General features: G+C 36.6%; 1 protein-coding gene across 2 annotated transcripts; it reads right to left on the bottom strand.

Moving 5' to 3' along the window:
• Positions 1-1,895: 1,895 nt before the first annotated feature.
• On the bottom strand, positions 1,896-7,037 carry LOC144477388 (uncharacterized protein CG5902). 2 transcript variants are annotated; one of them, XM_078195132.1, is made up of 5 exons: positions 6,765-7,037; positions 5,914-6,157; positions 5,252-5,362; positions 4,972-5,177; positions 1,896-4,846 (listed from the first exon to the last, which is right to left on the bottom strand). In XM_078195132.1, exons 1-5 carry the CDS (start codon positions 6,889-6,891, stop codon positions 4,680-4,682), a joined length of 855 nt encoding a protein of 284 aa, XP_078051258.1. In that variant the 5' UTR covers positions 6,892-7,037; the 3' UTR covers positions 1,896-4,679. The 2 variants fall into 2 exon arrangements, with proteins under 2 accessions (XP_078051258.1, XP_078051259.1); XM_078195133.1 differs by having other exon boundaries at positions 5,914-6,154.
• Between the last annotated feature and the right edge of the window lie 6,091 nt (positions 7,038-13,128).

Genomic DNA, 13,128 nt, shown 5'->3' with positions numbered 1-13,128 from the left:
TCAAAAACTATACGTGAAAGTAGCTGGAGGTTCGTTCTACATGATCCAATCTCAAATGTTAATCAATCGTTCCTGAAAGTGTATATACTTACAATATCTCAATAAATTTTAAATTTGTTCAGCTTCGGCATGGGCGCCTGAAATATCGGAAAGTAAACTAATGCAACGCGACTGCTTGATCGCAACGCTAATACAACGAACAGAAATGCAATAGATTACTTTAATTATTATAAGGAACTGCTTTATTGACTTTGAACAATTTAAGGAAAAACGCGATTAATTCGCAACGCCAAATTCAAAAATATTTTATTCAGCAATTTAAATAACAATCGCGAATGTCCGCAAAGCTAACTTCAATTTCTATTGAAATAATTAAGTAAACCAACGCGTAATTATTTCGCAACTCTACGACAAGTCGCGGATGTGCCCATCTGATAACTGTTGTTGGGGCGACGACACTTGCCCTTTGTTGCACATATAAATAAGAAATAAAACATACATACTTTGATATACCGACATTTAAATATTTTGGCAATTTTCTTAGCGTCAAGTTATAACATTTAAATTAACAACTTTAAAAAGCAAATAATTTACCGTTGGCTGCTAATGACGCGTTCGATCTGCAGGTAATGGTAGTACAGTTTGTGTTAACGATAGTGTCCCTAGTGGCGAGAAACAGAAGCTTACTTTGGGTGAGAAATTATCAGCTACACACTTTTCTCTGTATATAGTTCACGACCTAATCGTTTTATTCAAATTGAATTCTCTACTTGGGTAAAGGATGGATAAGCAGTAATAATTTCGGTTGCCCAAATAAATAGCTTACAAGAAAACCTTAATTGCTTTTGTAATAACTTGATATGTAGTTCACTAATTGATCGCTTTATGTGGATAGTCTTCGCTATTGTACCGAAACAGTAACGGACTGCAGGGCCCTGCATTATCTCTAGTTTTAAATATCGAACATAATATTGCTTCTTCATTGTTAACTTATATATTTCATGGTTAACATTTAATTGTTATAATTAAGGTTTATGAATTTCATGGTGTTATTGAATTTTATTGTCCATTCTTTCGCTTAAAAATTATATTGAGATATTAATGTTTGAGATATTGCAAAACATACATTGAAAATATATCTTTCCTTTACTCCTGTTTTATTGGTTTGCCACTGGGATGTATGTTAATGCATCTAATTGATCACACAACATTTTCTACAGAGTCGATAATTCAGACCCTGGGTCAAAAAAAGCATTGCATGAAATATCTGTACGGATCCTAGTCTGTGCTGTAGTTTATTGCTAAAATTATGCGATTTTGGCGAATTGATTTGATACAATTAGCAATACAAAATATAACCAAAAGGAAACCATGTCTAGTGTTACCATCAGCTCATTTCTCAGTTATGCTCCATTTTATAATACCGAACCATTGCATAGCAAGCTCGATAAACAGTTCAGCTATTACGTTTTCGTCCCACAACAGTCTGCAGCCATGTTCTCTTTGTTCATTCTCACAACGAACACGACTACTGTGATCACGATTGATCCTCACCCCGTTCGTATCTCATTCTCACTCAACGTCGAGAGCATAATTACATGCGCATTCCGCTAGATGTCTTGCCGACTGCAAAACAGCTGTTTTATTGCCCGCCATTTTTGTATTTGAATAATTTCACCTTTGAAAACAAAATGTCCTATTGGTTCGAATATTTCCTAATTTTGGTGAACGATTAAACAATAAATCATAGATATCGATGTAGCATGACATACTACAGTTTATACTATTATTCTACAGATATAGCATTCAATTAATTTGTGATTAAAACTACAAATTTACACAGGAGAAGAATCAAAGCAATAGTTTTGATAATATAAAATTTTTATTTACCCTAATTGCATATGCTATTGGCATTGTTTTTCATGCTTAATTCGTCGTGAGATTTTGATTTTTATAATCTCTACATGGGTATATATTATTATGCGTGTGTTATTCAACACAAACGTGATACCAAGCACAATACACCTTTTATTTGTAAAAACATATTAACAATATTTTCTAATTTTAGAATAATATATTAAAATCTTTTTCGTAATAATTCTTATATAATTGTATTCACTCATTGCCCAACTTGTTTTTTTTTTACGTTAAATTTCAATTATTTACTTGTACAGTTACTATTGTGCACAAAAATAGTAGTTCCATATTTTTAAATCTTTTATAACTGATAAACGTCTATTGATTTGATATTAATGTCAGACTTGATTAATTTTCCTGATGAATATTTGTAAAATATAATTACACCTATCCATTATTAACAATTATAACTATCCAAACTGTATGTGCACCTCATCCCTTTTCTCCACTGTAATCACTAATTATTTTTCACAAATGTTAATATCAAATATACTTATATTAAATCGACAGTGTATTTTTAATAAAAGTATTAATACATTCTATTGTCACAAATCGAGTACATACAATTATTATGCAAGTATTGAGTACTCTACATATAGTTAAATGTAACTGGCAGTTAATTGGATGTTATGCATATAGGGATGTATTCACAATTAAATTCTAAAATCAAACTACTAAACAATGGGCGTTGGTGGCAATAAAATAAAAATAATAATTTTGCTGGAATATTAATGATAAATAACTCGGCAGTGTATGAATTACTAAATGATTAGAAATATAATAAGTAAGAGAAAGCATAAAAACTACCATACATGGAAGAACATATTTTGGACTTCTTTTGAAAATTGTATTGAATTTTATATCTCATAATTATGATTTACTTCAAATGACAACAGAATAATGAGATAAGTAAAGTGCACAAAGCAACAGCAATTCTATTTATGACTTCATAGTCTGAGAATAATTAGAATCACAATGAGATCGTCGTATTTTAACTTACAACTATTATTAGTACGTTTTAACCCATTCACAATGTAATAAAATAATTAGGAACAATAACTTCTACTTAGACAAAGTATAACAGGGACTAAAGCTGCTTACCCTATCATGGAAAAGAGCAAAAGTTTAAATGCACCGTCTTGTCTAAATCTTTATAAAATCATACATTTCTGTATGTGTTGCCTTACCTGAATCTTTTTCATACACTGTGAGTGGGTTGATAGTTAGAACATAGTCCACTGTTCAGTTACAATCAATAATTTATTGATTTTCTGTATTTTTTGAGCACTTTGGAAGAAACATTACTTTTTTTTATTAATTTTCATAGTTATATCATTTTTTTAATAGTTATTTTCCGAATCATTTCAAAGTTTGAGTTCCATATAAACTTTGTCTTTTAAGAAATAAAATTCTTTACAGTAATAAAACACTGGACCATAATAACTAGTTTTTTAAATAAATTTCAGTGTAACAATGGTATAAAAATAAGCAAACTAGAAGTATGAAACGATGATCTAAAATAGCTAAAGACTCTGGACAACTTCAACATGTGATAGAAATCGTTTATTTATACCATTAGTACAAAGAAATTCAAATCAATTAGTTTAAGCTTAACATGTTCACTATATGAATCAATCATCACATATATGAAAAGCAACAATAAAACAGTTTTTTCTAAATAGATTATTTTGAAGGAATAAAAAATATTATATTCACAAATTCCCTAATTCATGAAATTACAGCCTTTTATGCAAATAACTTAAGCTGCAACTAACAATTGTATCTCACATATAACTTAAAAGAACATTAACATAATGAAAATCTGTATTCGTCCACCCTTCATTTAAATATTCGTATATGTAAATCTAAGAATGATATTCTATATTCATTGTAGTATAGGAATAATAGAAACACATTTTCCCATGAATTTGTACATTAAATCTTGTGTAGCAGGCAGTGAATTGCAGGCAGCATCACTGTGCTATGAAATTGTTTACGTCACTCGTATACTGCAGACATTAACGTAAACGGACATGTGATAAGTATGATGGCTGAGCTAGAACTGTACATCCTTTATTATAGTTAGATTTATCAACGGATTGAAATAGATAAAAGTAAGCAATTATACTCTAAATACACGTTTAAAATCTGAATTCTTGTTTCCAGAAGATCTCATAATTTATTTACATAAGAATTCATGTAAATTTTTTCATTTATATATTATGTAAAAAGTGTTGAAGGAATAAAACAGTGCCATCATACGTGAAGCTTGTCTGCTCTTAAGAAGGACTTTGTGGTATCATAAAAGGAAAACAATGTATGTAGAAACATACAAAGTACAATAGGCACCACTTTAAACAATGAAAAATTGCGAACAGTAGCCGCCTCCAATGTCATTTTCGTTTGCGAACCCCACGATCTGCAGGTTCTTGTGATGAAAAACGATGGACACAAGGAGGAGGATGATGTACTTGTGAATTTAAAGGAGGATAAGGAGGACCTGTTTGATCCCACCAAAGTGATGAATAATCCCATACTGGAACCATAACTGGAGAAATAGGAGGCATTGGAAGGGGATGTATGAATGATGTGGGATGATTACGTTGTGTCATTGTTAAACTAGCTTGTGGATTGGTTACATAAGAACTGTTTTGAGTATTACTGTATGGTAAATTAGAAGAATGAGGACTATCTGTGTTACAATGAACTGCAATAGAATTTTGAAATAATTGGGGCCCTTGATTAGGACCCCAAGCCAGCTGCTAGCATCTTCGGCTATGCCAGTGTGTCATGTATTCCTGATAGCTTACAGTAACTTTTTCACTTTGATATCGTGTTAACTTCACACTGCGTCTAATATCTGGAGTGACCAATCCTTTGTAACCACCTTTATGCAACAATGAATCGATCGTCTGTATTTGGTCCCATCCTAAATATAAGTTAATAGTTTTTAATGCAATCCTGTATGTCATTGAGGCATATTAAATCTATGATCAACAACGATTCATAATCGACCTAGACTAAACTAATTTAAGAAATGCAAAATGTGCAAACCTTGTTCAGTTGCTACGTCGGGTAAATAAGTAGCAGTCCGCTTATTACCCTTCTCATTATGAAACTCTATACGAATTCCATGGACACCTACTTCCCAATCTAAATAATCAACACCATCCTCAAAGTGTCTCAAAATTGAGACACTTACGTGTAAGCGTGGAAGTTCTTCTCGTGTTATAGGATTAAAACGTGAATCTTTGAATGCACTTTGAAAAGTTTCTAATGTCTTTAAAAATATATGATAATTACATTGTTTCAAATAAACATAAACTAATCTTACCTGGTTGTTGCGTACTCCCGAAGGCCAACATGTAATTGCATTGCATTGAATGTACCAATACATCCTCTCAACCTCATATCTTTCCCTATTGTCCACGTAACAAACAGTGGGCTAAAATATATGAAAACAAAATATCATAAAGTACATTCTTTCTCATCGTTTTCTCAATAATCTCTTTCTTTTCTTCTCATTTAAAGAAACATTTAAATAATTTTTGACTAGGAACAACTTTCTTATTTCTCATAAAATAATTAATTATAAATAACATTGTGGGCTGTAGACATTTGTGATATCTTCAAATACAACAATTATTTGATGTGATAACAAGTAATTGTAAAAGACACCAAACTCAATTTTATAAAACAGAAATATTAAACATTGCAACAAAGAAATTTAACGGTGTGTAAGTACAAAACATTCGGATTGAGAGCAGCTGAAGGTGCAGACATATAAGCGGGAGTGAAAAAGAGAGAGACAGAGAGAGAGAGAGAGAGACCGAATGAAGGATAGAAAAAGAGGGAGAGACAATGACAAAGAAAAAGGTGAAAATAGAAACAGACATGACGATATCAATGGCAAAGAAAGTGAGGAAGAAAATTCGTGTGAAAGAAGGAAGTGGAAATGTCAAAAGTATATGACGATGGCTGGTAAATAATACTCACAAAGCTTCGTTGCTAAAGCTGGGCGGTTTTGGAGGGTCAAGTTGATGCAGTTGGCAATACAAAACATCAAAGCAAAAGAAGCCCATCTCTGGTTTTACGATCAGCCCATTTCTCAGTTGTGTTCCATTCTGTAATACCGAACCGTTGCATGGCACGCTCGATGAATTGTTCAGCTTCTGCTTTTTCGTCCCACAACAACCTGCAGCCATGTTTCCTTCGTCGACTCTCACGACGGACGCGACTACTGTGAACACGATTGGTCCTCAACCCGCTCGTCTCTCATTCTTCCCTGTCGTCGCGAGCTTAATTACGCGCGCGTTCCGTTAGATGTCCTCGTGCTCGCCGAAACAGCTGTTTCATTGTACGCCATTTGTGGGGACAAACGCGGCGACAAACAACCGAACTTGAAAATTGGCGGCAGTATACGCGGGCCTTACTACTGTCACGACAAATTGTCCAATTCGATTACATAAAAGAGAACATCTAAATTCAACGTTTCGCTTCACATTTCACACGCTTCTAATTTCTATTTGTTCATGGAAAGAGTAAGACAAATCTAAGTATATAATTGATTTCCAAACATTTTAAACAATAACAATTACTACTGATACGATTGAAACTTGCATAGAGTTTTAAATCTTAAACTAATTGATTAAGTAGGTTAACAAGGTGTGCCTACTTCCACATGTACCAAATAACTTGACCAACACATTCACCGTTGTTATAGATGCAGTTCTGTAAAGTTTTGATCGACGATACAAAAGAAATCAAATATGTTGAACGAGCAGCGTCAGATACAATTTGTCAGTGAAAAAACTATGCCGAGGGCACCGACTTTTCTAACCCCTTACCTGGCACCTGCTCATGATGCACCGGAGGAGCCCGAGGCGTGACAGCAGATTCAACCTGGCAACGTGCACTTGCTTGTAGCTGTCCGGTACATTGCCAAGTGGCTATATTTTTTCTGACAGCTGACATCGTGTACCCGCGGTTTATGGCATAACGGTTGTACGCTTTCTGCCAAGTGTCCAGTGAAATAACAAAGTGTCTATTTTTCGTCGGAAGTACGGGTTCCTGGGAAACGAGACGAGCCGGACACTTGTAACCTAATCGTTACTGTGACGGTACCGCGACAGATAGTGCTCTCACCGTACAATCTGTGTGAACCATGTGAACATAAACATTGACAGTTCTATAACCGTTCCTCCAATGAAAATAAGTGACAGCTAACGGCGAACCGTTGAACCGTAATCGTCACAAAATCGATCAAGACGTCACCGAATCGATCGATTACGATAACCCTCGAACCGGCGTACTTCGATTTTCAAATCGAGCCGAAGATGCTTACAAGAGTCTACGGTGCAAGAGACGGACCGCGAAGAAACGCAAACCGTTCACGGTAGAAAACAGGTAAGGATGTTGCTTCTATATTTATGCCACGTTCATGCGGCCGCGTGTGTGAGTACGTACGTGTATCGCGTTATTCGAATCTCGTTCGCGATGGTCATTTCCAATCTCGTCTCACATGCTCGCGCGCGCTCGCGTGTGCAACACGTTCGTATTTGTTGCGTGCGATTTATCCGCGAGAACACGTTATATAAAATGTGTCATAATACTCTTCGGACGCTCAGGTGTGTGAGTCAGGTTTACGCAATCTTACGTAGCGATCCAGTCAGATCATTTCGAATAGATAAGGGGGTCTCGCAAGGATATTCAATGAATGGAAAATTCGAAAGCGCGGACATCATTAGGCAATTCATGAAAATACTACGCGTAAAAATTGCGATCGGATGTACCCAAATGCGACCAAGGTTTAAAAGATTCCAGCAAGACCACTACCACCGGTGCCTGTAATTCTAGATCGATGGTCTAGCGATAGCTTAGACTTAAATGACACTTCCTACTTCGGAGCTAATGTTTACCTCTCTTGTGTCAGTGGACGATCTGTTTGTATCGTTTTACGATCTTTTCAAGTTCTGTGGTTGTGAGTAGCAAGTAAAATGATTCGAACGCAATGATTACTAAATTTAAAACGATTCAACTATGACGAAGATGAAATTATAGCTAATTATGTATTTTGTAGGTGTTGTCACGTGACTAGTTTTGTGGTAGTCTATTTCAATATGGCGGATGTTTCGAGATTGCTAAATGTAAGTGATGCTTAAACATTTACTTTTTTAAATATTTATTGTTTAACTATGAATACTAAATCATGTATATACTAGTGACACAATGCTTACAGGAAAAATATAATTTCTCTAGCTTGTGGAATGACCTAACAATACACAGAGAATTATGAGTTATTGTTAAACTTCATGAAAAGGAATAATGTCTGAATAACAATTTACGAAGTTGTTTAAGACATTCGTTTCCATTTAGGAACCGATTTCTAATTCTCTATACGACCTATTTCACTCGGAGACACACAAAATGCATTTACTGGTTGAACGCGGTTGCTGTTAGTGTTGATAATGCACTCGTACGCACCCTACAGACGCGGTTCCACCATTTAGACTGTCAAACAAACTACCCAGTTGCAAGGACATCAAACAATTAATTGATACCGGAATTTCGTTGATGAGACGTTACCCACCATCGAATTATTGTTTTTACGGTAATTAACATTACATATACATTTCAATTTCTACATTAATTTATGAAAGCAGTATAATACTTATGTTTCTCGATACCAAGAAATCTATTGATAAAAATAGATAGCCTGTTATATAAAATTAGTAACCTTCGTCGGAAGAGAATTTCAGCACGCCATTTAACAACGCAGGAATGTGTACCAGCTTCTATATAATAGTATACCTGTGCGAGGAAAATAAAAATACTGCAAATCCTGGTAATAAAGTCCGCCTAAATTATAAGTTAGATGCACGTTATTGCAAGAAATCGAAGGTTACGCCCGATGCATTTAGCGCGCAATGAGTCCTCTTACGTAGGAAAATTGCATTCCGGCACGCACAGAGGCATCGAAAGAACCAGCGAAGGTGTACGCTTCGTTACCTGTGTGCGGCTCTTGTCACAGAACTTGAACAATACCCTTCCCGTGTCATTCTTTTCAATGATTGCAACAAGACTGGCTCTGTTCCTCCTGTGCGCAGTATCCTTTTCAATTTCGCCTCATTTCTTTTCTTCTCGGAGCCGACGCATCTCGCAATAGGCTTCTCCCACGAAAGCAACAGTCCTCTTTTTTTCTCTCTCCCTCTCTTTTTTCATTATGCAACCATGTCAAAAACGCTTTTGCTTGTGACTCGACGGTACACGTGCTACGTGCCACGGTTTCTTCTAATAGAGGAGCGTGCGGTTTCGCCGTGAATCCGCAGAGATCCACCTTGACCTTCTTCGCGTGACCAAGGACGGATCATAAAATCGAGCGAAACGTGATATATCAGTTCTGTTCGAGACCCGAGGCGCAAAGGAAACCATTACCGAGCTATTCTAAACAGATCCGTGGTTGACTTTTGATTGACGCAATGGTTTCATAGCCGATTAGTAATTGACTCCGGTTCTCGATCCAATGGTATGCGATACATTGCGATTTGAATTGACTCGAGAAAGTAGTTCAACAATCGCTGTAGTGCTACTCGGGTTTCTAGACGTTTACACGTTTATAGAATTTATGAAGAATTTGAAGTATTTTAAACAGTAGAAGGCAATTAGAATAAGGAAAATTTCAGTATGAAGTTTTCATTTATTTTCCAATATTATTATTTATATAGGTAGATATAAAAGTACAAGGACAATGTCTCAAACAAACTCAAAATTTATATTACAGTCTCTAAAACGTCTTACCTTCTTCCATTGATTCCTTCCAATCTTGCATCTTTAGTTCTTTGGACATATAAATTAATAAAAGATCAATTTTTCAGAATTCACAATTTGCTCGTCGGCACATCGTTGTATCACTACACTAACGTTTAAACATTTTCTAAATAGAATAAGACACCTTTAACGCTGTGCATTCTGTAATCCATAATACAAATTAAACACTTAAGGCCAAATCTAAGGAGACACTATCAAGTTCTTCAATTAACTAAATACGTTTGTTCGTAAACATCCAATAAGCGTTTGAGTATATTGAAGAGTGTACTTAGTTGTCGTCAAGATACGAACGTTCACTATCATTTAAATAATTTGCTTAATTTGATGTACGAGATTGCGATGCAGATGATTTGTGATAAACGACGCTAAGAAGTTATGCAAGGTCAGTGTTCACGCAACACGTTTCAGCGTTTACTCGCCAGTCGGTATCTTCGTTTGTCTTTCAAATAATGGCATGCATATTGGGAAATCCCCGCCTTGACAAGTCACTGTCTACGTTGTCGTTCAATGAATATTCCCACACGTTCTCCTCCCCCCGACACTCTCGTTGAATGTATTTCGATGCTAAATTATATGCATCGCCGAACGCTGTGCGATCTTCATTCAATCGTTCTCAGGCAATTATCATATAGTGTATTTTATTTCCCTCGTCGGTTATTGTTATGCAAGCGAAAACGTTTGTCGAGTCCCTCTAATTAAGGCACGCGCGAAATCATCGGGCTGGAGATGCTCGTTAAGTGTCGCGCAGGTGTTCGACCCGTAAAAGTTCATTTTAAATAAGGATTACTATATTTGGTATACCTAACGCTCGTATTTTTAGAATAGGTATGTATAATGGATGCGATAAGCGAAACGGTGTTTCATGGAGAATGTAACGATTTTCTGTGTCAATCACACCATAGCTACACGCAATTCTTCTTTTAAACTCTTGCACTGTGAATTCTTTATCAATCGATTAGCCCTTCTTTATCCGTAATAATTTCCCAAATAGAACGACACTATTTTTGTTTCCTCTTTTATTTAAATGTACTGCAATTAAAAATTTTTGATTAAATTTCTATTAGAAATCAATTGAAATTTAAGTTTTTATACAAATCCATTAGAATTCGTAATAAAAGTTCATTCTAATTCAATTTTATTCTAAATTTTATTATTTACTCTTGTTCATCGTTTTTGATGACAGAGAAATCAAATTTTGTTTAGTAGAAATATTATCGAAAGCTTGTTACAGGGCGAGAGGTGAATCATTTAAGTGAGCTGAAAGTAATGGAACGGCGTTTTTGCTGTTTCACATTTAATCTACTTATTTTTGTCACAAATGCATAAATTAGAACAATCTGGAGTCCGGGGAATTTAATTAATTCAGCACGGAAACCGGGAGAGTCAAATGGAAGCGATCGGGGACCAGAAAAACCATTCTGGAGCAAAAACTCTGAAGTCGCGCTAATCTCGATCCGAGAGAATCAATTTAGATTAACCTGGGACTGCTGAGACTCAAATCTAAGTCTTCTTGTTCTAGCCCGTTTCCGATTGAGAACTTTTGATTCTACGTTGGTTCGATCGAAGTCGGTTGAATAGATGTGATTTTGGGCGCTCATCTCTTGATTCAATGGAATTCAGGTCCTTTGATCCATTCGAACTCGAAATGCCGATGTTTCTATTGGCCTAATCCGGTTTTCTTTGATCTCGGATCGACCCGATCCGAGTTACTTCGTCTTTACTCACGTAATTCCGCGGGCTCTCGCTCCTCGCTCGGTTCTCCTTTCCTCCCGCGAACTTCTTTTAATGAGACCGACCGTCGTTTCGCGCGTACCGCGGTAAACTTATCAAGTCTAGCGAAACTAGGAGGCTCAAGTTTTCGTCATTAAAAATGTAAGATTACGTAAAGACGCGATCGGGCCGTCCTTAATCTGCCAGCTAATTAAATTGCCACGAAAACCGGAGCTCTGCACTCCGCGTCGATGAATCATTTCGCGGGGTTTCCACGCACGCGGCGTAGCACGCGCGCGTTTACCTAGATCCGGCTGCTGTTAGGTTTTCTAACGATCGGCTATTCGTAAAATAATTGCGTTTTCGTCGCGAAAGATCAACCGAAGGAGCGCCTCCAGTTAAATAATTGCTGTTGCCGCACGGTCGGGCGGCTTCGCCGGCGAACCTCGTACGCGTGCACACGCTATTTTGTGCAAATTAGCGCGCAGGTTGCTTGAACCGTATTACTGTCTGAATTGTATAACACGTTCGCCGCGAGAGAACCGCCCAAGTCTTCTGCTCGAAGATCCTGTTGCAGTCATGCAAGAAGCGTGCGCCGTAATTGAACCGTAATCCCGGATGTAAAGGAACAGGCGTAAACCATTTTCGTATTACACTTCTCGAAAAAATACCGGGCCATTCGATGCGGTCTGCAATTTTTTGCACGCCCGGAAAATAAACCGCGGGTTTCGCGCGATGCCCCCCCCGCGTTTGCATTTTACGTCCCGGCGTTTTCATGAAATTGGTTAAGTTATGCAAACTCGCTTTACGAGGGAACTCCTGCTTTATGCATCTTCTGGGTACATAACCGGCCATGAGCACTCGCTGGAATCCAATCAAAAGCTCTTTATTATCATACATTGCGAAAGTACCTTGTGCTAGTGGACTATTTTTTCGCTAATTTGCAACGGAATCTTTTAGTCGATACGTCCATGTAGAAGAGTAAAATGTTGAGCGTGTACTGCAATTACAATGTTTGTCTTATGGAACGTTTAACTTCGTTTATCCCTCGGTCAGCCGACCATTTTTACCGCTGTACCATTCGATGGTGTTTAAAACAGTATTAAGCTTTATTCAGCAATTTTTCAAAATATATTTTTGGAGACATTTTCTACAGGCTTGTGCATTTATTTTGTGTAATTGTCGAAAATGCGACCGGTGAAAGATTTAAATACTCTGAGTCAAAATTTACCCACCGTCCTTGCGAGGGTAGACAGCGAATTTTTATGCAAAATAAAAATTGTCGTGAATAACGCTTTTAGCAGGTCGAAAGAAAAGAGACGATAACTCTTCAGTTCTTCTAATATCTCTATTGTTTTGAGTAACAATTATGTATTATCATAAATACATCAAATCCATAATCCAGTCATAGATATTAATGCATCGCGTACGAGTTCAATCGGAAAAATAGCTGTACCTGTTTCAGAGGATGTTGATTTTTTTCGGTTCTACGGGTCTTCTTCACGAGCTTTGTCAGAGGCTATTATTCTATAAAGTGCTATTTTATGGAGTACGTGGCCGGCATGCGCGACGCGTTGAACTTTTGCTTATACAAGAAGAAAGTGGATACTATTTTCATGGCGAAATAATGTGTGATAACAGTTTATTCTAGTTTCGTACGCCTACGAAATCGCG

Source organism: Augochlora pura, chromosome 11 (genome assembly GCF_028453695.1).
Source record: "Augochlora pura isolate Apur16 chromosome 11, APUR_v2.2.1, whole genome shotgun sequence".
Lineage (NCBI taxonomy): Eukaryota > Metazoa > Arthropoda > Insecta > Hymenoptera > Halictidae > Augochlora > Augochlora pura.
The sequence above is the reverse complement of the archived record's forward strand: the minus strand, read 5'-3'. Positions and strand labels throughout refer to the sequence as shown.

What these genes read in the sequence shown, in the direction of transcription:
- LOC144477388 (XM_078195132.1), bottom strand. Translation starts at nt 6,891, where the DNA reads ATGTCAGCTGTCAGAAAAAATATAGCCACTTGGCAATGTACCGGACAG. An exon ending in GCATCATGAGCAGGTGCCAG is followed by an intron (nt 6,158 to 6,764) that starts GTAAGGGGTTAG and finishes TCGTGTTCACAG; the next exon opens with TAGTCGCGTCCGTCGTGAGA. An exon ending in CGACGTAGCAACTGAACAAG is followed by an intron (nt 4,847 to 4,971) that starts GTTTGCACATTT and finishes ACTTATATTTAG; the next exon opens with GATGGGACCAAATACAGACG.